Source organism: Egretta garzetta, unplaced genomic scaffold, assembly GCF_000687185.1.
Source record: "Egretta garzetta isolate BGI_Z169 unplaced genomic scaffold, ASM68718v1 scaffold163, whole genome shotgun sequence".
Classification (NCBI taxonomy): Eukaryota; Metazoa; Chordata; class Aves; order Pelecaniformes; family Ardeidae; genus Egretta; species Egretta garzetta.
This window is the reverse complement of record NW_009259308.1, coordinates 7,229,500-7,255,576: the sequence shown is the minus strand read 5'-3', so window position 1 is coordinate 7,255,576 and position 26,077 is coordinate 7,229,500. Positions and strand designations below refer to the sequence as shown.

General features: G+C 45.6%; 2 protein-coding genes across 2 annotated transcripts in view; one reads left to right on the top strand and one right to left on the bottom strand.

Moving 5' to 3' along the window:
- The window catches only part of PLPP3 (phospholipid phosphatase 3), a 45,891-nt gene extending 44,656 nt beyond the window's left edge, over nucleotides 1-1,235 (bottom strand). Inside the window, exon 1 of the mRNA XM_035891758.1 lies at nucleotides 1,227-1,235. Within this exon, the coding sequence (XP_035747651.1) occupies nucleotides 1,227-1,235 (9 nt within the window). The remainder of the gene's footprint in view (nucleotides 1-1,226) is intronic.
- Nucleotides 1,236-1,330: 95 nt separating this feature from the next.
- The window catches only part of PRKAA2 (protein kinase AMP-activated catalytic subunit alpha 2), a 47,913-nt gene continuing 23,166 nt past the window's right edge, over nucleotides 1,331-26,077 (top strand). Inside the window, exon 1 of the mRNA XM_035891757.1 lies at nucleotides 1,331-1,454. Within this exon, the coding sequence (XP_035747650.1) occupies nucleotides 1,331-1,454 (124 nt within the window). The remainder of the gene's footprint in view (nucleotides 1,455-26,077) is intronic.

Genomic DNA, 26,077 nt, shown 5'->3' with positions numbered 1-26,077 from the left:
AAAAATCAGTCACTTCGCCTCGGATGGGATATCCAAGTAAGCACAGCCCCTTTCCTGCATCTGACATTTTACATAGATAATTAACTCCACATTTTTTTCCTGAGGGAAGTTAAAAAAAAAAAAAAAAGACTCAGGAACTAAAAGTTTTTTCACAGACCAGGAGGCAGCCTCTAGCGTTCACAAAAAAAAGAGACGAGTGCAATGGGAGAGGGACGGGGGAAGGAAAACAACCAGCCGAACCAGGGCTGGAGGGCTTCTAAAAGGTGGTAATGGTGTGTAGGGGAGAAAACTGGTGGCAGATAACTTTAAACATTTTTTCTCCTGGGTTTTCTTCCTGCTCTCCAACTCTGCTCCATGGGCTGAGACTTCCCTCCCCTTTTCCAGGGGATGCGGTGTGTGTTGCACCCACAGACCCTGGCGCCTGGCAGACCCCAGTTGGGCCACCCTGGCAGGGTCGGATCCTGCCTTGCCTGCTCGGGGCTGAAGGCTGGGTTTGGCCAGGCCACCCGCCCACCCGGTACCACCACCAAACCGTAGCAGCTTTGCCCTCCTGCACCAGCAACGCCACCTTCATAAACTGATTGTAACAAGAGCGTTCGGAGTTGGGTGAGGGATTCTTATGTTGGTTAATCACCCCTTTTGGTCTAATTAAAAATCATGAAGGAATTAAATGAAAGGCTGCCCAGGAACCCGGGCTGGCAGGATAGCGATGCTAGCAGCTCCAAGCAGGGCAGCTGGGGGCACTGACAGTGGGAACGAGCGCATGGTACCAAAGGAAACTGCTCAGGACAGCATCTAACCACTTCTCTTTTTTTTTTGGTCTTGTATCTGACCTCAGCCTTCCGTCTGTGTGCTGGCAAACCATTGCCGGGCCAAATCCTGCACAGAGGCGCATATCCTGCTGGGTCCCTGGTATTTTGCTGCCTGTGGAGGCAGGCAGGCAGGGAGGGCAGGTAGGACCCCCCAGCGAGGACACACTTCCCTGCTGCTTTTCGCAGAGCAGCAGACTACAACCCAAGTACTAGAGATTGCGCCTCAGCAAGGGCAGGTTTTCCAGGAATGTGTTTAGACACATACCTGGGCATATTTGGGCCAGCCTGAGAGGAAGAAAACAAAATGGCTGTTTTCATATTTTACTTGTATATGTGCAGTATAAAAAGAAAGGAGAAAAAGGAGATCTTGAACTTTCCTCCAATCCTTTCATTACACCTCAGTGACATGCGCACAGGCGCCATCTCCCACCTCACTTGTGAGAAGATGGCTCCTTTGCTCCCTATTGCCCCATGGGACTAAGGACAAACCCATCAGTTTTGGCCCAAAATGGTGCCCCATGGTGACAGTCACCCAACTGGAGGCCAAGCTGCCTCTGGAGGACACATATCAAGGTCTCTCTCTCTTTCCCCTGGCCATGGCAGAGGTGTGGGTGCCTAATTTAGGCTCCTCGGATGCCTTAAGTGAGCGGAAAGAATCCTCACGTGGGAGTTCTCCCCCAGCTGAGGGGGCCAGCCCACATCAGCTGTGGGCATGCTGCCCAGCCCAGCTCACCACCTCCACTGCAGGGCCAACCATCCACCCTTCCCCGCACCGGTCAGAGCCTGGCCCTTGTGAGAAGAGCCCACGGCTTTCGGCAGCTGGCTTCAGCGTCCCTCCATCCTCAAATCTGCTGATTGAAAATGATCCTTATTCAAATTCCCTGGGTTAAATTCAGTTTTGAGTTTAAAGTGAGGAAAGAAGGAGAAAAAAAAAAAAGAAAAAAAAAGAAAAAAAAAGAGACCTGTCATTGTAACAGCAAATAAACAAACAAAACAGCCTTTCTTGTACTTAAAGGGAAACTGAAATTACAGTTTTATATTTGCATTTACAAGACCCCTCAGGCTACTACCGTGTGCATTTTCATAACAAAAAGATTGTACTGTTAATTGATGCAAGCCATGGGGGCACAAGTAAGTCTGAATCTTGGACAGTTTCTTAAGGGAGCAGCTGCTGCAATTCTGCAGTTCACATTTGACAATGGGTAAGGCAGCAGCACCAAAACCCAGCTTCTGTGCCTTTCTCAATAACATGCGAGAGATTCATTAGTAATAATTAATTGTTTATTCATAAATGCAATTATTGAATACACCATGCAACAGCTATCCATTTAGGGCTCAGTTTTTCCTGTCAGTCAGATTCTAAATTCCCACTATGGACTGAAGGGTTTTTTCTTGACACAAATTAACTGAACCAATTGCATTTATGTCATCAGTGAATTTTGCCTCACATCTTTGGAGACCGATTTCACAACATTTTCACCACTTTCCCATTTCCCATACGCCAGTGAACAAGGAATGCAGCACTGATATAATCTATGGGAAGATAAAATATTTGCAGTAACACTTGTTCTTGCCCAGATTTAAACATTAACTGGGCTATTTCAGAACCCAACAATATGAAAACAGGAATTGTGTTTTATTCATTCCATTTTGTCATTTTAAGAGAATAATCTCTCCAAGACTACTCCTGTAACAGGAAAAGGGGCAGGAACTGGATGCTGCCCCTTGCACCTTTGTATCTGTGGGACACGACTGTATGTAAACCTGCTAATTACATGGCAACAATTTAAAATTTTAAGAGAGAAGCTCTTCCTCATTCAGCATGACCGGTCATCATGATGCAGGCCAAAGGGTATCACTTCTGTCAAAAAAAAAAAAAAAGTAGTAAAGTAAAATAGTTCTTGTTTTTACTTTTTCTCAGTCATCCATAGAAGAGCATGTCCAAGGTCCAGGTTGGGGAAAGAGGAGTCTTTCAAGAGCTCGTGTTTCTATCTGGTACACTGGGTGGGTTTGGGGAGAGAGAAGGGAAGGGGGGCAGCTCCAGTTTCTGCTCTGAGGTTCATGGAAGTAGTTTATCCCACACATTACATTTAATGTAAAAACTATTTTTTGGAGCAGGGAATGGATCTGTAGCCTGCCCCTACAGCCCCACTTACCCTATCCCACTCCCCTTGTCCCAGCACAACTTTAGTTAGTCCCTACGATGCGTTTCTTTAGTCCAGCATCACTGCTGGGGTGCAGGGACAGCCTGGCAAGCAGCACTTTCCTTCGCCAGCAATGGACCCCGTGCTCCTGGGGCTGCTCCTCGGCCATGCAGGATGCGGCCCCAGTACTCCTGGCTGCCCCGCTTGCAAGTGTGGAGAACCTCTCCTGCTCCTCCCAATGTGCTGCAAACAAGAACGATGTTGCAGGGCAGTTTGATGTCTGAAGTGTGTGTGGTTGCACACTCATTTTGATGCACAGCCCAGCGTCAAACCACCGCTGCCCCCTCAAGACCTACAGCGGGGTTTTATATAGGAACAACTTTGCTTTTCCATCATGGGGAGGATTTGGCAGCAACCCTTCTGGAGAGGGGCCATGCAGCAGGGAAGGACCAGGCCCTGCCTATTGTATTTCTTAGAGCCTTTAATGACCATGTCTATAGCAAGCCTAAAATAAGAAAGTAAGCTGTGTTCAGTCCGCTGATTGTTATCCATATTTTATCTGAGATTGTTCCCCACCAAATGGGGAAATCAGAGCAAAGTTACATGCTGCACATCAGGTGGCCTAAACTGGAGTCACGAGGCCAGAATACCAGTAAACTTCTGGGAAGTCCAAAGCTGAACCACCACTACTGTGTTCAAGACTATTTTTAGCACCATCAGCTGCTGCTGGAGAAAACACCATGAGAGGGGCTGTGAGCCGTGGGAGGGAGCTGGGGGCATTGCCAAGCCCACCCCAAGGTGGGAGGAGGTTAAGGGCAGGAGAGCTGCCACATCCCCTGCCTGTTTTCACACACCGGCCACCTTCGCTGGCACCGGGTTGTCCAATCTGCACAATCATTGCTGCCCTGTTAGGAAATGTTTGCTAAGGCTGGACTTAGATCTGTCCTTGCAGAGAGAGGCAAATAAAAGTGAAATTCAAAAGGGGACAAATTCTGCCCTCTCCAGCGCTACTGAGAAGAATCAGGCCTCAAAAACCTTCATGTCATTTAAAAAAATTTGCTGATAAATACCCTGATACAGCATTTGCTGCTCTTCAGGAAATTGGGTATCCAGACCGATGCAGGCCAGAAGGGTCATCCCTCAAGCACGTGCCTCGGTGACCCACAGGGTAGGAAGCTCTGTGGTCACGGACCCATTCCTGGCATCCCAGATCACTCGGGGTCAGATGCATTTGATTTGCCAACAACCTTCAAGTCCAGTCTCTTTTGAAATCAGCTTCTGTATTACTGCCAAATTTCACAATCCTGGTGTTTCTCCTTAATTTAATTTAGTTCCTCTAAATCTTGCTGGCTCCTGAGATTAGAGGATTCCACTTTGCATTATTACAAAGAAGAAAAAAAAAAAAGATAAATTTCAAATGACATGGTTACGACAAAAAGCTTGAAAGTGTGACCTCCAAATCTTATCTGAAAGATCAAAACGCACAAGCTGTAGAAAAAGACGCCTTTTGATTTAATCCGAAGATTTTCTGAAATCCCACGATTCGAAGGAGCCTGATTTATGACTTGGGGGCACTAGGGACTGGTAACACCTTGTGTACAGCCGTAGTTGTGCCTCTGTCTTCAGTCTGCCGTTTCTGTCCTCAAAAAAGAGAATAACAGCACCACCTACTGCCCTTCCTTAGCATTTGCTTGGAAAACCCAAACCCCTCACCTCCACCAAAGCCGCTCCAGCAGGTCATGGCCGTGGTTTCCCATTGCCTGGCGATACAGCCGAGTAGTGACGGAGAAATTGGAGCAAACTCGGACTGCAAAAATTAAAAGCAGTGTCTTAATTATGAAAGACGCACGTTAATTATAGAAATTCCAGCCCTGAATAATACACCTTCTCCCCAACTGGTGGCATTAAAAAGGATTTCAATAGACCAGTATTTTTATACGCTTCCCTCAAATCCTTTCATGTGTTTATTAGCAGAGCCTTAAAGGGCTGTCTGTATAATTCACAATTTCTACCGGGCAGGCATTTTCACTGTCAACAACAGTTAATGAAAGAGGTGGTACATCGCCGCCCCGTTTCAACCCGGGTAAAATCTGGGCCTGTGCTTTGCACTGGCAAGCTCCCAGAAGTTTGTTTGAAAGTCAAGAATGTGCCATGGTTTAATTACGCTTCTAGGTCAGGATCTAAATGAAAGCCCCGTTATAAACAGCAGTCTCAGAGGAAAGGTCCACATTCGAGTTTTTAGCCCCGAATTGATTACTGGTTAACTTGGGGTAGTTAACACATTTGTAACGTCTGGTCTGGACACTTCCCAGATGTTTGTTGCTGGATACAAACATTTGTGGTTTATAATGTAAACAGGTACACCTACATTTTTTCAGTCTGGACTGATTTCTCGTCACAGGCTATCTCAATAACCTGGCTGAAAGTACTCAGCATCTAAATGAAAAGTGAAAGGAAAAAAAAAATCTTTTTCCATGTCTAGACCAAACCATTTCATGGGCCACCCCACAGCTTTTGGCATCGCCTTCAAAGTGTGAAGCCCCTGATGATGAACACGGGCGCTGACAGGGCAGGTGCATGGCTGGCCACCGGCACCGTGGGGCAGCAGGAAAGGTGATTCTCAGCCAAGGAGCAGCCTTGAAGGTGGTGTGCATGGGCTTGCATCTTCTGAACACGAGCCAAGATGCTGCTCTGATGGGTTGATACTGGAGGGGTCTGGGCGCATAAGTAGAGAAGCAGGGAGAGGCTTTTGAAAGGCAACTTGAAGTAAAATATATATGGAGCAATGGTGGGGTTTGTCAAGAGATGAAGCAATGCAAGAAAAAATGAAGCACATGGCCCCATGTGTGGGGGTCCCCGTATCAATCCTGTCTTGCACAACTATATGACATGCAAATGGAGATGCGCCAGGGGAGAGCTCCAACATCGCTGCTGCCTCACATGAGATGCGAGGGTCAGGCCATGTATTTGTATACAATGCATGAGTCCCTGGGCTTATCTGCTCTCAAGTCTCTATCTCGATAATTCATTGTCAGTGCTCCTCAAGTATTTAAATGTGTTTGCAGGGGCCAAGCTGGACCCTCCCCAAATATTTGCTGCAGCACACAAATTGGGTTTGCTGTAACCCTGGCCATCCATGCCTCAATCCCTCCATGCTACACAATGTCCAGGGAGGCGTAAAGGGGCTGCCGAACCAAGTTCTGCCACAGAGGAAGTTTCCTCCATCTGCACTGAAACTGCGAAGGAACCCCTCGCAACAAAATGGGGAGAAAAGAGGTTTTTCAGGTATAACTCTGTGGTGCTGAGGCCTGAGCAAGGTTGTGCCACAGATTGACAAAATTTAGTTGGTGATGCTGCAGCAGCCCCTTGAGCAGCCCAGGAGCAGGAGGGAGCTGCAGGACCTCAATGTCCCGTGGGCTGTGAGTGATGTACCAAGCCTTCAAGGGGCACAGCACACACACAGAAATCTCACCAACAGCCTTCAAAGCCTGCTCTTTGCTCCCATTTATCTTATCTAGCACTCCACTGAAGTACAGATTTACATAATACATACCTAATATATTAATGATCCTATTCATCGAGAGCATCTCGACACTTTTTTCTTTGAAAGCCTTGCCAAAAACAATCAGGCTCCTTACAACAGAAGATGGTTTTATAGCTCTGAAAAGGATTTTCTCCTCCGTTTGTCTTCTGACTACTTTCACATAGGCTGTTTGATACTGTGATAAAAGCCAGGCCCAAAAATTCAGGAGTGGTGGGAACCACGGTTTGGGTTAGCAGCACATTACAAAACTGCAGCACTCAAATTACTGACTCTGTATGAACCATTTGGTTCACACCCTCTCTCTAGCTACAATATTTTCCCAAATTATCTTGCAATATAGCCTCTTAATAGCCAGAAGGGGTCAAGCCAGGCCCACTCCCATTTGTCACACACATTTCCAGTTAAATGCCTTTTTTTTTTCCCTTAAGTGCACAACCCTCCCTTCCCACTTCACTTTCCTGTGCCAGTTTAATTTTGCTTGGGACATTGGATTTCAAAATGCTGAAGAAATGCCTATAAAGAAGAAAAGCCACTAGAAGAAATCATGTTCAAGTTATGATATTGACCTTAATACAGCTCAAATGACTTTACAAATGCATGCAAGCTACCTGCAGATCACAGTATCTAACCCACTGGAAGGATGCTATTCTATTTTCTCTGTACACAGATTCACTGCAATATATACCTAGCCTATCTGTTGCCTTATTTTGAAAGGGCTAAAGAAATATTTGCTTTTATATGAATGTTTGGGTACAAATTCTTGTTCTAGCCAAAGGCAGACAAATTAAAATGAGAAGTTACCCATTTTATTTTAAATAGTGATAATGATCAGATCTTGGAACAAACCATTGGATTAGTGCTTGATCTTTCCACCTTCATATTGTGCCTTTATAGGAGACTGAACTCAAAGTATTTGGCTCAGTACAGGAGAGGATGAAGTTTGGTGGCTTGAGTTATCCAGAGTCTCAGACTGTGGCATTAATGGCCTCTTCTGATCTTCAAAATCTGCAAATTTGCTCTGAAGCAGGGATTATGAAATAGCAAAGAGTAAATCTCTTTAAAATTGCCAGTAAATGTCAGGAAATACACTTTAAACACACAAAGACACAGGTTCACTAGCAGCTGTTGCACAATAGATCACAAACAGCTCGTGTGCTCCGTCACGGGCCCCTTTATCCACTGCTGCCAACATCAAACACTAAATGTCAAAATCCTTCTGTTTCCAAACCCTGAGACTGTTTTGAAATACCAAGATTCAAAAATGAAAGAAAAAGACGCCCACAAATGACGCATTTTGAGTTCTCATTTTATCTGTCCTCTGCTGCCCGCCTTTCTCCAGCCACACACCCACCTTTACCGCCCTCTTGCTTTTAGCCAAGCCTCGTACCACCACCTGCTCAGGAAGCAGAGCAAAATACCAACCACCAGGTGACTCCTGGGGCAACAAACCCAATGCCAAAAGCACAAATCGCACAAGTCTGACAATGCACCGTTTCAATTCGGTTTTGTTTTCATCATCTTTTCAGAGACTGCCAGCCTGGGTGCCATTGTGTCCACATGGGCACAAGCACTCAATAAGCAGCCCAAAAAATACTGGTAGGTCACGGGGTGTTATTTTGATGAAAAGCTCCTGATAATGGGCCTCAAAGAGAAAACACGATCTTTTCCTATTTCTTGATCCATTCTTGGTCATGTTTTCCATACCCCGATAGCACCTTGCTGTCACAAGTTGAGAAGCTGTTGCCTCTATATTACACACCCTACCTGAAGGTGGGAGACAGAACAGACCAAAACAGAAAAAGAAAAGTGCAAATGAGCGCAGTACTTAAATTCACATGAAAAAAAAAATTCCATAAAAGGGGAATCTTGCTTCCTAAAACAGCTTGGCACCAGGCTGTGCCAAGAGACCCTCGTGTGGATGCCAGCCAAGGAGAGCAAGCAGAACATGACCACCTGCCCTTACAAGAACTCAGCTGGACAACGCAGAGGTCTCTCTGCTGCGACTGTCGGCTTAATAACATTGATTTTAAAAGCAAGCAATAATCAAGAGTTTCACAGTCCACAGAAATTAAACCTGGCCAGTCCAAAAGGCTATTATTACTGTGCCTTCTTGTGCAGATATGATCGCAAGAAAAACACACATCTAGGTCTAATAATAACAAATAATAAAGCTATTCATACAGCCCACTGCTTACATGATGGCAATTTCCCCGTAATTGCAGGTAAAAGAAACGGGCACACAAACAGCAGTCTGTAGTAACTCTGGGCTACCCAGGGCTTGGGTTGAAGCTATTTCTTGTAGGTACATATACTTTTGGGAAGAAAACTATTTCAAACTCCAACCGAACCTCGATAAAGCTCTCCTGCCATCCCAGCCTGGAGCTGTATTCACACCAGAAAAACACAAAGCGGGGAAAACAAAACAAAAAAAAGAAAGCGTCAGCACAAAGGTGTTTCAGAGGGAAAATCTTTTCTGGGCGGTGATGAGGCCCAGCCCCTTTTGGTGCCAGACCTCCAGGCAGTGAAGCAACCGTTGAACCCCGACAGCTCCTTCCCCGCCTGTCACGCGAATCGCAAGACAAATTTACGCCCAGGAGTGAATACCTGTGATTAAGCAAGCTGGGGAATCAAGTGCCTGCCCCTATCCCTTCTCCCTCACAGGGCTGTGGGGGCGGCGAGGTGGGGTGCTGCCGACGGCAGATGCTTGCTCCCTGATAAGGTCAGGGCAGCTCCTGCCTGCTGCTGCCTGCGGGCAGCCCAGGCAGTGCCAGGTGGGATGCTGCAGCCCCGAGACCCCTTTGCTCGTCTAGGGAGAGCACGAAAAGGCTCAGGAGAGACAGGCATAAAGTTACGTCCAGCATGCACTGGGACCTGTAACTTGGCATTTTCCTAACCAGAGACAGGGCACATGCAAATGATACTGGTAATTGCACAGCACTCATTAAGCTGATAAACTCAAAGTCACTTGCAGCGTGCAAACAAGGTGGGAAGGGAGTGTCATGTTCCTCCCATGGCTCCTGCACCTCCAGGCAGCCACCCACGGCCACTTACTCATTTTGGCATCCCGTCTGGCTCCTCACACCTTTGCGTGCGGCTCCGTGCCATACACATCAGTGTCTTTGAGACCCAGCTTGGGTGCTTGCTCACAGCCCCACATACCAAATCAGGGCTAAGCCACAGGGCCAAGCACAGCTGCTTCTCCCAAGGAGCTTGTTCGTGGCCATCGTTTATTTGAGAGATTTTGATACCCAAGCTGGGGGTCTAATCCTGCCTGGAGCTGAAGTTGAACACTCCATTCCAGGAGGGCACAGACGTGGGACAGGGAGAGATGCTGACCTCATTAGTGACCCGGTTTAGTAGTAGACAGGTATGGTTGGACTCTCTGATCTTAAGTCTTTTCCAGCAAAATGGTTCTATGATTCACCCAATGCCAGCTGAAAGACACCTTCAAGGTAAAGAGGAGGAAAAAAAATCACCCAAGCAAGAAGCCATCTCTTGTGGTGCTTCTGCTGCCTTCCAAAGCCCATTAATGGCCTAGGGACAACTTGGCTTATTTAGAAAATAAGGTGAATGAAGCAAAGGTAATTCCTTCATTAGGAAATGTTTTCCAGCTCAGAGCAGCTGCATTTCCAGGCACCTGCAGCTGCCCCCAGCCTGCGCACCTTAGGGGTCACCAAGGGATGTCATGTGAACAGACAGCAACGTATGCCCTGTGCTGCGCATCCAAGCACCCACAAGACTGGCAGCATTCAGCTGAAGAAGAGGATATGGGTGAATGCAGCCACACAGGCTTTAATGCACCTTGACTTGTGCACGATGCCTTTGCTCTTCATACCCCTGCCGCCATGGCCCAGCTCTTGGCTGAGACAGTGGAGCAGACCTCAGAGTGAGCTGTACCCCAACAGGATGGCAGCAGGAGCTCGGAAAAGTCCACCTCCTTGGCCCTTTGGTATTTTTCCCCATCCAGATGGGATCCTCATTTTTGGATCCACCTGCAATTATAATTTCAGAGCCCAGGACTGCATTCAGGAGCCCAAATTCCCCCCTTGGATGCCATCTAGTGCTCAGTGTTGAGAGCAGGGGAGCCTCACAGATGCTGGGAGGTGCTGAGGAAGATCTCTGCTCCTCTTCCAGGGGCTGCAGCCACCCTTCTAGCTTTAAACTGCTGGCTCACACTGGATTTTATTTCACAAGATCTTGCTGAAAATCACCTGTGATTTGAGTTAATAAAGCTTCTTCTGATAATTTCTTTCTCTACCTCTTTTTTTTTGTCTCTGTAATGTATGATTTCAGGAATAAGCAACCACATGGCAGTGCAGATTCAGGAGGTGGGACTCCTTCAGAGGATAACATCTGCTGGAGACATCTAAAATCTGTTTCCAATCAGTGGAAAGAAAATGTTTACTTGAAGTGCCAGTCTATCAGATTTCTAAGAGAAGGCTGCCATAGGGTAGGAAGTGCCTATTTCTCTTCATTTGACTGTAAAGTGAACCAAAATGGCTCATATTGATACAGCCGCCTCTTCAGGGGGTGGCACGGATCCCATGCAGGGCTGCCCTCCTGCTTCTGAGGGGAAGTTTGGGTAGATTGTCACAAGCCAACCTGGTGAATTCAAACAGAAGAGCTTTCTTCATGGATTACAAGAGATGCAGCAGGGGGTAGAGAGAAAATTGGTAGAAACTAGCCTGGCACTTAACAAATACAGAAATATGGCTTGCAATGAGAACATAAGGAATGTAGAAGGGAAAATAACCCTAAAATTTCATGGGCTGAAAGAAGTGGAAATGCCTATCTCTTTGTATTCTTCTCACTAGAAGCTAGTGTTACCCGTTTCTACTGTTTTCATTCTTTTTTTGCTATATGTCTTCATGCATATGGAGCATAGAACACTAGCATAACCTGCAGCCACAGGTGCTTGAATTGGCCCATCATACATGCCCGTGGACCCCTGCCCTGCAGCTGGGCACCCAGCAAATGCTGCACCCCTTGTCTCATCTCACACCCTGCAGAGATGGTTTTGGTTTCCAGATGAACCACCTGATTGAAGGGTAGGGGCCTGTCCCAGTGCCAGGGTACGGGGCTGAGGATCCTCAAACTCTGAGGTTCATGCATCCTAAGGAAGATGGCAATGTATTTTATCCAAACTCTGGCACTACCACTTTGTCCACTCCCCAGTGCTACTGGTCATGATTTTCCTGCGTGATCTGTACATAATGGCCATTCCACTGGCGAGCACATCACATGCCAGCCCATAAGGTCCTTCCACCACCCAGCCTCAGTCTCCAAAAGTGTCACGAGACTTACTGAGGCTAGAAATCTCCCTCCTCCTCTGCACCCCCTTCCCAGAGCCCAGAGACACACACACCACATGCCCCCAGTGCATCGCAGCCCTGCGGCTCCCAAGAGCTAGCTCAGGTCTGTCTCACCAAGCCCAGGTCTCACCTCTGCACTGCAATGTAGACATATCCTCAGGGCACGTCTATTCACCAGGCTCAGGCTGCTCCACTCCTGCTCGGAGCTGGCAGGGTGCAAGTCAGGTCTGGTCTGGAAGCTGCAGAGCGGCGTTATGGTGCAAAGTGAGCCGAATTTGCCTGGGCACCACGCCATGCTGAAGCGGCTCTGCAGCACACATCCAGCTTGGGGCGAAAGTGATGGAGGCTGTGCAGACCTGCTCCTCCAAAGCCTCCTGCTCTGGCTCCCAGCTCCCTACCACCACCGCTCTCCAAGAGCCGTGCTGCAGTCGCAGCCACAGCTAATCGAGCTACCCTCTGCCTCTGCTGGCATCTCCCCCTCCCAAAGGTGTCACAGCTTTACTCTTGCTGCAACATGGCTATAAGGAGCTTTGCATCTCAGTACCCTTGGGGTAATGCAAGGCTCCTGCTGGAGTCGTGCTCCCATTTCAGGGGCACTGGGACTGAGCCTGCTCTGGGTGAAGCTGAAACAATTCACTTGCAGGTTTGCTTGCTGTTTTATTAATTCCTTTTTTTCATCTGCAATTTCAAATGGTGCAATTTTGAGATCAAAGCCCTTCCCCTGCTCTAATGGCTCCATGTGAGCCTGGCCTTCACACATACAGGAGCCTCTGCCTCAAGGAAAGACATGAGACTCAATCTCAGCAAACATGAACCAATTCACAAAGACAAACTGGGCTAAATTTTGCCCTCACTCATACCGATCCAAAGGTAATTGGCTTTAATGTGGGAAGAATGTACCTACTCAACTATCTTAGTCAGATCAGGCCCATCCCTGCTGTGTGTTTAAGAGAACCCATTGGATGGTGCTGCCTGTGAAATAACTGCAATTACTCCTGGCCTGAGGTGAGAAAGAGTAGATGGAGAGTGTGCTGCATGGACAAACAGCCAGCAGGACACAGGGACACATCCTTCCAGCTGGAGTAGGGGTGTTTGTGTTGGGCTTCATGAGCAATACTCAGCTCAAAGTTTGATCAAAGCTGCTATTTACACACTACCTGGTTTCTTCAACATACTACAAATAGTCCCATCTGTATCCTTTCCTCCCCTGTTTCAACACTGCTGTTCTGAAGGACAGAAAGAAGTTAAATGGAGCCCAAAATACATGGCTATCATAGAATAGTTTGGGTTGGAAGGGACCTTTAAGGGTCATCTAGTCCAACCCCGCTGCAGTGAGCAGGGACACCTTTAATTGGATCAGGGTGCTCAGAGCCCTGCCCAACCTGACCTTGAATGTTTCCAGGGATGGGGCATCTACCGCCTCTCTGGGCAACCCGTTCCAGTGTTTCACCACCCTCATTGTAAAAGATTTCTTCCTTATGTCTAGTCTGAATCTACCCTCTTTTAGTTTTAAACCGTTACCCCTTGTCCTATCGCTACAGGCCTTACTAAAAAGCCTTTCCCCATCTTTCTTATAAGTGCCCATCTGAGTTAGAAGCGCGCTCCCACCCAGCTGGAGGTGCCGGTAGTTGTTGCCTACCATCATTGAACACATCAGGAACAGGAGGGCCTGTACTTGGGACAAATGCCAGAGTTTAACATAAGACGAACCTGTACAGAAGGGTAGCAGGATTTCATTTTGGTTTAGACCTGTCATAGTAAAGCTTGGCTTAAATTGATCAGCTGTTGTTTTATGATAAAATGAAGCAAAATCCATCAGAAAAACATCACAGCTTGCTGTCCTTTGTACTCTGTACAGCCATGTTAGGCAGGAAAATAACAGAGCAAGGACAGAGCCAATCTCACCAGTTATATCTGAATGTAAACCTGGTCTCTATAAGGCATGGATGAAATCCCCAGCCTGAGGGCACAGTAGAACTGCTTAAGGTTGCTCTAGCTGAACCTGCTCTCCAGACCTGGCTCGTCCTTTGAACACAGTCCCAAGGCAGCCTGCAGACCCCATAGCAATGCCCTCTCTCCCTTGGGTGATGGCTGAGGCCATGCTGGAGCAAGCATTGAATAACCCCCATGCCAACAGCCTCAGTTATTCCTGCATTTGATCTTTTCCCAGGACAAACACTTTGCTGCTGCTGCTACACAGCAATGCAATGGGCTGTCCCCTCCTGGAGCTGCAGTCCAGCTTCCCCTCCTGGTGCTTTTGGCATCACCCTGCCCAGTGGAACTGCTCTTTTAGAAGGTCGCTCAGGTCGTGCGTTTTGTTAGAGCCAGGCTGGATCTGTCGCTGATGCGTGACAGCTCATGAATCACTGTGGATCAGGAGCAAACTGGCTTTCCTCAAATTTTAAATGAGCTGAATCTTTTTAACTCACTCTTTTCATTCTCTGACATCAACCAGCAAGCAGAAGCGCCTCACAGAACGGGGTCTCTTTTCCTATCAGAAACTGTAAGTATATTTGTTGTGCACAGCGCTATTTGATATATGCGTTGCTGATAAAACACAGGCTCTGGCTTACAAATCAATACCATTCAAAGCCCCTCTGAGCAAAGGGCTTCTTGATGTTGAATGTTTCCTTTTCTAATCTTTCATACTTCAGCATTTCTTCATTTAAAACATGGATAATTAAAAATGCAGAAGGGGCTGATCACAAGGAGAGATTAAAGAACTTTAACAAAATATTTGAAATAATAATAGCATTACATTACAGAGAACAATGTCTCCTTATTAGCTAACTGCTGTGCAATAGCGCCGAGGGATCCCAAGCAGCGGCTCAAAACCCCTCTGCGTTAGGTGCTATGCAAAGACAAGAGCCGCTGTAAAAAGCATACATATTCCCTATAGATGCAAAAGGCAGCCTAGCAGATGTTTACATCTCCAGTTTCTTTGAGACAAACACTTACGTTCTTCTTAGTTCTTACTGAATTCCAAAGGTTGATAAAATGGTGCCTGAACTAAGAATTTAGGAGCTCTATTCTTTGAGCTACTCTGCATTTTATGAATAGAGATGTGCATCTGATGATACATCAGTTAAAAATAACTGGGAAATATCAAGCAATCATAAGTATGTGTCCCACAGGTTTGCATATCCTGAGTACTGAAATGCCTTCCAATCATGCATTAAGTGACAAGTCTCGCTTTTGCCACTGGAAATAGCATATGCAATGCCTTCTGGTTTGGTAGGGTTTTTATTTTGGAAAGCTCTCCTGATAGACACTGCTCAGTGTTTATGGTAAAGAAGGCAGACCAAAGACCTCTGCTTTGCAGCTGGAGTAGAATGCGATTTGAGGTTAGTTCTTGAGGGATTTTTCCCAGGAGTCCCCTAACAGCCCTGTAGCAAACCTACAGTCACCAGCCTCATCCTTCATAAAAAAAGGAAAGCTAGCATTGGACTCCAAATGAATAATAAGCAGCAAAGACTCAGGACTTCCAGCTATGAGTATCACAAAACCCCCACTTGTTTTCTTCACTAGGGCTCAAGAAGCACCAGGACTGCCTTAGGAGTAAAAATTGCCTCTACTTCACATGGAGATCCAAGCGTATTCTGCATCATGTAAAGGGCTGGTTACTACAGACTGAAGAGAGAGGTGGAATTCAAAGCCAGCCTGGACATCACAGCTACTCTACAAGACAAGGGAAATGGGTAAATTCATATGCAATTCAGTATAAAGATCTGGCCATCAGAGTCATTTCATGGCACAGCTAAGCGTGAGAAGGATCTGATTTCTATTTCTTCCTTTTAGCCACAGTACAGCAAAATCAGCTCACTTAAACGACTGGAGGGAGTTCTCTATACAAGAGCCCCAACATGCCTTAAATTGCTAAAATAGCCATTAGCCAATAATCCCATCTACCATTTCTCATCTGTACAGCTCCAATCACTTCAGAAAAGAAGAAAAGCAGCACTCATCATTTATGGAGAGAATAAAACTGAAATTAATACAATTCCTCAATTAATCAAAAAGTCATCACAAGCATCCTGTGAAATATCCAACACAGACATCCCAGCTCAGCAAGAAAGCTATGTTCATCTCATGTCTTTACATAAAAGAACAGGATTAGGAAAGGTATGATGGCCCAACTGCCCAAGTTCCTTCAAGCTTCAAATTACTTTCTCCTTGTTCCTTTCCATCCTGTCCCCAACATGTCTTTGAGAGGCACTTACAGCCACACTTCTCACACTCGTCCTCCCCAAAAGGTGCTCAGCAGCAGAGAGGACTGTCCCAGCTCTTCCTCACAGGAACTGGGGATGCGGACCAGAGTAGGAGGCCACTCAGCAGAAAGTCTCCTTGAAAGCGGAATGAATCCACCTAAGACTTCATGATCTCAAAAAAGCAGGAAGAGGAGCTGAAAGTCAAGACTACTTGTAAGGATAAACAGTTATAACTAATTTTTTCCTGGATTTGAGAGATCAAAGGAGGGAAGCACATTGGGAGGAAAAGGAAGCAAAGTTAGAGGGATAAAGGTAAGGCACAAGGAGAGTCTGGGGCTGTCCTTCAGAGAAACAGGCAGAAGGGGAAGAGGAGAGGGAAAGCAAGGGAGCAGTGGGGGAAAAAAGACCTAAGAAGGGAAAAGGAGGTGAGACAGGCAATGGGATGAGAGAAGAAAAGAGCCAGGTTAAAGAAAAAAAAAAGAAGAAAGAAAGAGTCAGACTGGGCACTCTATAAAAAACCTGAGAATAAAGACTCACAGAAAGTATGGTTGAGTGAAGGAACAGAGAGCATGATCTGGAGGTTAGAGAACCAAGATGCAACAAACAGCAAGGAATTCAACAAATAAAAGTGGCCTCAATATTAGGATGAGTGAATTTGTTGAGCTAATCCCTCTACTTCCACTTGCCCTAACAGAGTTTGGGTCTGAAAGAGAATTTCAGACACAGGCAGGGTATCAGGATAGGTGAAAAGGATCAGAAGCTGCATTTTTTTTTCCCCTCTATAACCTCTCATAGCTCCACCTCAGAGTACATCATCATACATGGTATAACCTTCAGGAGGTGAGTTTGTAGGTTGTGCTACATGACATGCTGTCAATCACTGTATTAAGTCATTGCTCTCTTGATTTTTCTCACGCTTGTATTTCAAATGAGACTTCCTCAGCAAAAGCTGCTGCTCAATCTCAGAAAAGGTTAAATGGTTTTCCAGCTGATCCTTGGCCATGGTTTCTTTCAACTCAGCTCAAAATAAGGGCCAAATCCAAGCTTGGCTCTGTGCCATCTGTTTTCAGTATTACTCAATAAGTTCCTTTCGTCTGGAAAAACCTTCAGATTTATCTCCCACTTTTCCCCCCGTATAGAGATAACGGCCAAATCACAAGCACCTTTGCTGAACATGTGCGACTCAGATGGCTGTGAAACATCACAGGGCTCCATTTCCACACGCTGACTTACAAGACCCAAAGTCATTTGTTGTTTCCTTCTTGTTAGACTCCCCAGCCCAGTCCAGCTATGACAATAATAGACTTAACGAGAATTCATTTTGTTACTGATTAAGATTTGTCACTGCAACTGCTGGGTTGCACAGTGATGCTGGTGTAGGGCTCGCCAGGGAAGCTCATGAGATTCCACCTACATCCGCGTATTCCAGATTTTTCCTCCCAGCCCAGCAAACTTGGCAAAAACATTTTGATTTCTGCCTAAGTGGGTTGTGAAAAACTAACGTTCTCATCTGAGAGTAGGTCTCCAAAGATTTCTGCAGAGGATGCGAGCGTGGCTCCCACGGTCGGGCTAGCCCCAAGGCTCACATCTGAGAGGGCACCCTCAGACTGGAAATGCTACATGGCCTTAGCAGAGCAGAGTGGCTAAAACCAGTATGGCTGATTCACAGAAATGATAAAAACAGATTAGGAGATCTAATCTCTAGGCAGCAGGAAGAACTGATGGGAAGGCCAGCTGTGAAAATCACAACACACAAGAATGGGCCAAAAATACTACTATGGGATGATGTCCTGTATCACATGAGTTGGTCAGAAAACATTTGCAGGATTATTGCAATATACTGCTTCACAAATTAATCAGTAAATTCTTGATACAACATACACCAAAGTCCACTGGAAAAAGTCAACTGCTTTTAGCGTACATTGGAAGAAACTGGAAAATTATACTAATACACAAACTTGCAATAGAACACAAGTAAAATGATATCCCTGCTTATAAAAGCAGTCATATCAAGCAGACTGTGAAATTAAATTGATGCACTAACATGCAATACAGCCTAAGCAAAGAATTATATCCCTAGCTATCTAGTAATACTGCTGCATACATCTTAGCAAGCATGATTGGTGTTATGAGGCTGTTACTTAGGTACACAAAATACAGCCAAAAGACTGCTATTTCTCATGGAAGAGGTTTGGGGTTGTTTGTTTTTAACAGGGATGGTCAAATTTACATTTATTTTCAAATACACTGCTGAGTTATTAAAGAAAGCATTGTATAGAGGTTAACTCAGAAGCTTGGGAATCAGGGAAAACACCCTTAATTATGTGTGATTTATTATGTGTGATTTGTGGTTTATCTTCTGATCAGTAAAATGAGTAATGCCCCTTTGGTGAGACTAATTCATTAATATTTTTTACACGGCATTAAGACACACGGGTTAGAGAGAAATACGACTTATGAGGGCTGCAAGTCAGAGCTTATACGCATGCTTTAAGGGCTTTGACACACAGTCAGGTTGCTGCACTGTAAAGTGTTACCCCGCTTTGGTTGATGGACAGTTATAGCCCACGTAAGAGGCCTTACCCTCATATGGAAGCAAGGTAACTCCAGGCAGCTTGCCCCATCGATGCCAGCGTAAGCCTGGGCACACAAAGTTCCGGCAGAGCTGCCGAGGGACAAGAACTTCTTTGCTAAAGGCTTTAATAGAAGTTGCCATTGTCAATTATTTCTCATCAAAGCCTCTAGATAATTAAGCCTTCTCTCCAAATGAGTGCAACAGTTCACGCACGTTTCCCAGTGCTGCCTTATTGAGTTTGGTGACCTACATGAACGATGCTGCTGCAGCCTTGGACAAGCCTCCATCTCACAGACACACAAAAACGCCAATCATGGAATTACCCCTGCGCATCCGTTTCGTGGCAGCCTGGGCACAACTGTTACAGACGCTGAACTTTTCATCCTCCAAGATGATCCCCCAGGATCATGGGGGGGAATACTCACTTTTTCCTACCAGACAGCAAAAATCTGCACTTCTGAGTGTAGATCCAGGTGCAAAGGCACTGATGGCCCTTTGGCTAGTTTTCCGTCTCTAGGAGGCTCTGTTATTTATCTCTGATCTGGGTAGGATTCAGGCTAATGCAACAGAAGTGAAAAATCTCTACGGCTCTTGAAAATAAATCGAGCCATCCTGTTGCCATGTCATACAAATTTATTCAGCGAGATTTGCTCTCAGTTTCACCTCTCCTTGCTGTGCATGGGTCTAGGAAGATATGAGAGATCATTCAGTGAATGTCTGCAGCTTACATCCACTCCATCTTAATGGCACCACAACCGACATATAACTAGATTCTGCTCCCCCTCCAGACACATTTTCTTGATTCACCTGCAAAACCTGAGTGGGTGAGGTTTTACATTTGCCCAAATTTTTTCCTCTCACTGCTGGCTGCCACATCACTTGCTTACAGATGCACAAAATGGCTGGGAGGGTCCTGATGTGCCCGTGGCCACACAGGTGCCATCTGAGCCCCTTCCTCCAGGAAAGCAATCCCCCCCATCACTGCTGACTGTGGATATCCAAAATTACTCTGGCTGCTCTCTCACAAGGATGTTTGCAATTGCTGGGGGCAGCAGAAACAGAAGCACGATTTATGCTCTGTCAGAAATAGTGGGTTGTTTTGGGTTTGGGTTTGGGGGGTGGTGGTGGTGGTTTGGGTTTGTTTGGTTTTTTTATACTACATCTAGGTATTCGGGACGAGCCAAGCAGCCTGCTTGCTTTGCCTAATTACAAACTCCTAATTTACCCAACTTTGGTTCAGAGAGATGGGTGAGGTTGCTTATAGGAAGAGGAACAGCTGGACTATAAACACGGCAGGGAAAAGATGCCTCGTGCTCAGGTGGTACCACCCTGTGCTCCCTGCTCAGGATAACCCTCCTGTGTGAATGAACAAGGCACGAGTCCCACTTAGCAGGGAAGTATCCAAAAAATCCCTGCACAAATGCCCAGGTAATACAGGGCTGATACTTACAGAAAATCACTAACAACTGCAAACTGACCAAATCCATCCCCCCTGGAAAAAAAAGCGCTCCCTTTCCTCCGCGATCCCCTGAGCGCGCAGGCGAGCAAGCACATCTCCCTGCCTCTCGCCTGCCTTCCTGACAAATCCCCGAGCCGTCTCTCTCCCTGCTCACACACACACACTATGCAAACTGCAAACTCACAGTTCAACCATCTTCCTAACGTTACCATGGTTTCCCAGGTCTCTTACCAAAGCTCATTCCCGCGATGTAACCTGAAATGCTTTGCTTAAAACCTGTAAGAGATTCCTATGCATGGATTGAGGTCACGATCTTTTCATTTCTCCAGCAGTTGATTTATTAAAAATACCTAATCCCAACTGTGCCACTTCCTCAAGAACACACCCCAATGGCTTCTGAAGGAAGGGCAAACCTATATAAAATATCAGAGTGAGGATTGCACAGCCATAACAGCTAGGGAAGCATCAAATCTAGGGACATAATCACATCGAGTTCCTGATGATCCTTATAGTGTGGGAGATTATTTAAAGTCATATATCTTCCAGATTTTTTTTTCAATTTCATAATATTTGAAAGAAGCCACTCAAACCAAGATTTCTGATGCAAGAGCTCCACACCACAGACCAAAAATAGCAGAATTATGAGCACTAAAAGTGTCTAGCAAGGCTTTTTATTTTAATACATATTTGAGAAAGGTTTCTAACAGCTGGAGAAAGTAAGAGCTGTATTCATAAAACCCTTGGCTATTTGCCACACAAATGGTGCTTTTATTGGGGAGGTGGGGGGCGGGGAATAAAATGCGGAATGTGCCTATTCCGCATCAGGAACGCATTTCTCCAATTCATAAATCCTCCCCCTCTCCCCCAGCTGACTAAAGGAAACCTTTCTCAGTTTGCCACCGAGGTGAGAGAGGGAGAGAGCGATTCTGAGAGCACCAGCCCCAGAAAGGGGCATTTCAGTTGAAACAACACGCTTATTAAGAACACGCACGCAGATAGGACTATGTGTTACAGCCTGGCCAAGGGAGGCTCAGACAGCAGCAGGGACAAATCCCTCAAAGGTACAGCCAACCCATCATACTAGCAGCCTGCCACAAAGTGTAACATCCTGCCATAAATACATACATTTTTCAGGACAGATCTAAATGTTTCCAGTCTAAAATGTCCGCTTGGATACAGGTAGGGAGAAGGAATGTGTTACGAGGGTGGAGAATTGAAACCTAAAAAGACAGAGGGCTAAATTTTTTAAAAAATTACTTTAAATTTGGTGATTGAAGAGGATACATAGACACAACTAGAAACAGGAACCAGAATCCCTGATTTCCCCCAAGCAAAGCTCTGCCCTGAACTGCGGGTACTACAGAGCACTAAGATGCATCCACCAAGGTGCAGGGGAATACCTGCACCCTGTGTGGTTGTGCTGGGCTTCGTGACTTCACAGCTGAGCGCTGTTAAAAATGGAGCAGTTTGGGTTAATAAGAGTGGCCTAACTGTTGGCAGATTCCCAGGTGGGGAGCTTAAAACTAAAAATAAAATAAAAGCCACCTAAACATTAGGGATTGGCAGCAGCCAAGTGGAAGGACTGGATGGGGATTTTTAGACTTCAGCTCAGCTCTGTCTCTCCTACTTCAGGCACTTCAGTCATTAATTGTATGTAGCCATTAACAGCTCGCCCAACATCCCACGTGGGCTGAATCCAAATCCTGAGGTCCTGGTCAAGACATGAAGCAGATGCTTGATAGACTGACCTCACAGCATCCCTCTGCCCCAGACAGGAACATCTGCACTCCACAGTCCTGTCCAAATAACAGATTCTGATGCTTCAACAAGCCTCATTTTAAGTATTTCTTCATCTCATACCATCTGTGTGTGGTTTAATTTTAGCCCTATTCTTGTCCTGGCCATCACGGATGTGGAGAACATGTCGTTCCACCCTGTTTGCAGTAATGGTTTGATACACAGCAGCAACACAGAAGGGGCAAAGGAAACTGGACTGATTCTGCAAGGTCGTGGGTCTTTAAATAGCATTTCATATCAAGGTCAAAAAAGGCTACTACATTCTACTGTACAGGCAACAGACCAAATCCTAAATTCTTCCTCAGTCAGTCCCTGGAATATCTGGTCCAAACTGGAGGGTGAGGATAAAATTCAAACTCCTCCTCATCAGCAAGTGCTTTCCCAGCTCAGCTAATTAGGCAAAGCCAAGAGGAGGTCTGCCAGCTCTCGCAGATTATGCCCTAAAAGAAAACATACTTGGCACACCACTGAAAAAATACTATAAGCAGCTCACGGGGTCACTGCTTTTCCCTCCACACTGCTAGAAGTTATCTTCCAGGATTTGATGCTGAGCTCAAGGCTACAATGTTTCTGCAGGAATTGCATTGCCCACAGCTTGTAAAGAAAAGGAGGGTAAGACTGCATGGAAAGAGGAAATACCCTCCACCTTTCCCTGTAGCTCACCTCAAATCCATATTGTGCTTCACACTTGTGGATAAAGGTTAAAGATCGATTCCATGATTGCAGAAAAAGGACTATGTACATACCTGCTTTAAAAATTACCCCCCCAAGCCCCCAAATAAACCATCGTCCTGACCACAGAGCATGTAAAAAAATAACAGGAATTCATTACCGTTAACTCCTAATGGGATGAGGAATCTAATTACTCATTTGTGCCCTTAAAAAAAAGCTTATCCAGAAGTCTCATTCTCATGTAGAAGGAGTAAACCACTCAGAAAACGCATCCTTCTCTAACTGCTGGTTAGGGCGTGTATACACCCAGTGCTTGCATATGCAAGCAGTCTCTTTGCAGCAGCCGCCTCATTAAATGAACGTTTATCATGTTGCATGCTTAACGCATTTTATTTTCAGTGTAAGAAATACCACCCTCCTTCCCCACTCTGACTCAGGAAGGGTTTTCAGCACACATTCCCACCAGAGCATCATATGCTGCCATACAGTCCAGATTTTCACTCAATACCAAAACCAGAACATAATAGACTATGGACCCACATGCACTACATTTTTGGAATAATACTTCCATATTGCTTGTTGTTACATTATATTACAATGTTCTAATCACAAGACTGTTTTTGGAAATTAACTTTTCTGGGGGTTAGTTATTCAAAGCTGTAGCACAACAGTTTAGGATCTGCTCATGGCCAGTACATGGGGTTTGATAAATAACATCAGTTCCATAATATAAATGGAAATTGCTTGGTTACAAATCTAATGTGCATAAGCCTCTGATGCATGTTTTTTCTCTAATATTCCAAAAAAAAAAATCACATGTCACAGTTTAACCGCTGCTGCATCATCTCATTAACTACCTCCTCCAAAAACAGACTGGGAAAGCAAATCCTACTGAAAATCCACGGATTTAGGGCACTTACAAGGGTTGGATGGCATGCCCCAGAACCTAAGCTTTTGTATAAACAGATGCAGAGTGTTCTTGGTCTTTTTTGATCACATTGAAACAGAAAAATACAGCATCCTAGCCTCTTCCCAAATGGGCCAAGAGGTTCAGGACGCTGAGCTGAAGTCCTTTGACAGGTCAGACGTGGCTCAAGATGTTCAGCTATGAGCCCTTCTGGAGGTTCAGGATGGTGACAGAGACGGAAGCCAGGCAGCACCCAGGTTTGCCCAGGTGCCCTCCCAACCCTTCAGCATCCTGCTGTTTAGACCTGCATTGCCAAAAATTCCCCTTGCATACTGAGTAAAGGGAGTTTGGTGCCTGAGAGGAGCAACAGCAAAATGTGAGTGCACAGAATGAGCCTCTGTGAGAGCTGCAAGGGGCCCCTGTGCCCAGGACTCCAGCACCCCAAAAAGGGTGCAAAAAACCTTCAGTGTTTTAACATTCAGACCTAATTTCTACTGTAAATCCAGCCCTGGTAGCACAGCAGGGAGAGCCGAGTACCCCAAGCAAAAGCACCCCATGGCAGCTTTACCCATGCCATCACCTAGTCCCTGGCTGCAGGGAGGTTGGAGGTGCTTGGATGGGGGGACCTGACTTCTGGCTGGCACTGGGGTGCAGTAAAGGGCACAAGCAGCAAAGCAAGAGAGAACAAGCCCTGGCGGGATGTATGTAATAAGTGCAAAGCCAGAAAAAACAACTGCTAACACACAGTGTCTGAAAAAGCAGAAACAACTGGCCACAAAGGAACCAAAGGCATGCAAGGATGCCCTCCCCTAAACAGAGACATATATCCCACTGCTCAAGCAAAGGATTTCTCAATGAGTAGGGGGGAATAAAAAAGAAAAAGGAAGGAAAAAAAAAAAAAAGCCCGGAGACTGCAAACCACACAGCCCTTAGCTGGGCTGAACAGCACCAGCCTACATCTGATTTGTTTTAAATAAGCTGCAACACTACTAGGCACAGAGAGATCATTCAGAGATGAACGTAAGATGGAAGAGATTTCTATCCTGCTTCACAGTCAAATACCATTTCGTGTGATCTACACCAAAAATAAAAATGCCACTTTGCCAGACATGGGAGTCTCCATCTCCTAGCAACACCTCCCCATCCAGCGTTTTACTCCAGACCCTCCAGCTCCCGCCTATAAGCACAGCTCCCTTCCCCAGTGTGTTCAAATGAGATATATAGATACACACACATATAAGCATGCCCACATATATGTGTTTATTTAAAAGCCAGAGGGAAAAATTAAGCAAATTCCCTCAAGCCTGAGCCCTGGCACTGCTTTCCAGGAGCACACCAGGCTCTGCAGAACGACTGCTCTCAGCTCTCACTGACACTGATGCAGGTGGAAGGTGCTCACCCACCTGGTGACACACTTGCTGCCAAGCAAAGGGCTTTCTGTAGTCTCCTGTAAGCCTTAAGCCCCCAAAATATATCCTGTAAATTAAAAACTCGATTAATATTAATTCAGTATTTCTAATAAACAGCTTCTGGGTGTACAACAGGCTGCAGAAACACTCATGACACATCAGGTTTTGCTCTGAGATTCAGTTACCAACTTTTAGGAACAAGCAAGATGGCAAAATAGTACATCTACATACAGCAGCTCCTGTTAAACATATTAGTTTAACCATTCAAAAAAATACCATTCGAGATCTCACCTATTTGTTGTGGTGCTTCATTCAGGCAGAGGCAGGGCTTGCCAAGACTGGAAGCAGAGATCAAACAAACCCCACATGCTCTTGTGTGCAAAGACGGAAGAGAGCTGCCCAGAGCTTGCAAGGTAAAGACTTGCATGGACTGACAATTTTGCAACTGCCTGAAGAAGACAGAGTTTTCTCAAGCTTTCCAGGAGACAGTAAACTTGAGATAAGATAATAACAATATCTTTTGTAAATACTGTTTCTCTTACGCTTTCATGTACATCTATTGTTCTGATTGAACAGATATGGTTTCATTACACTACATATGGTTTTGTATTACAGCAACCTTCCTGTTTCTACACTGACCCTGTTACTTTAGTTATTTATATTATTGGATTTGTTGAATTAAGTTGTCATTTTATTATTTATGATAGTACAGTTGCATAGTCTGGTCATTATTTTACCAGGCATCTTTTGTTTACACACCGTCCCAAATAGCTCTTTACTACCTCGGAGCGTGGATTGCATTTGTGACTGCCTTCTGCTACTTCTTGTGGCTGAATAAGAAATAGAGGTCAGAATTAACGCTGTTAAAGCACAGTAAAACTGCTCTTCAAATAGGCTAGCCATGCTAGTTACTTGGGATGAGCATGCTTTTTTTTTTTTTTCCAATGTGAACTATTCCATGGTCCATAGTTTACATCCTATTTAGGAGAAGAAGGAGAACATCCTGCTTTCCTTAGGCAACTTTTTAGACTTTCAGGCGAAATTGCCCACCCCATGACTGCTTGAAAGAGAAATGGATCGGGGCGTCTATACAAACAACAAACCCTTTCCCCACTAGCACAGCTCTCTGAGCTGAGGAGCAGCTCCTGCTTTGCCTGAATCATAGAATCATAGAATCATAGAATCATAGAATGTTTAGGGTTGGAAGGGACCACTAGTGGTCATCTAGTCCAACCCCC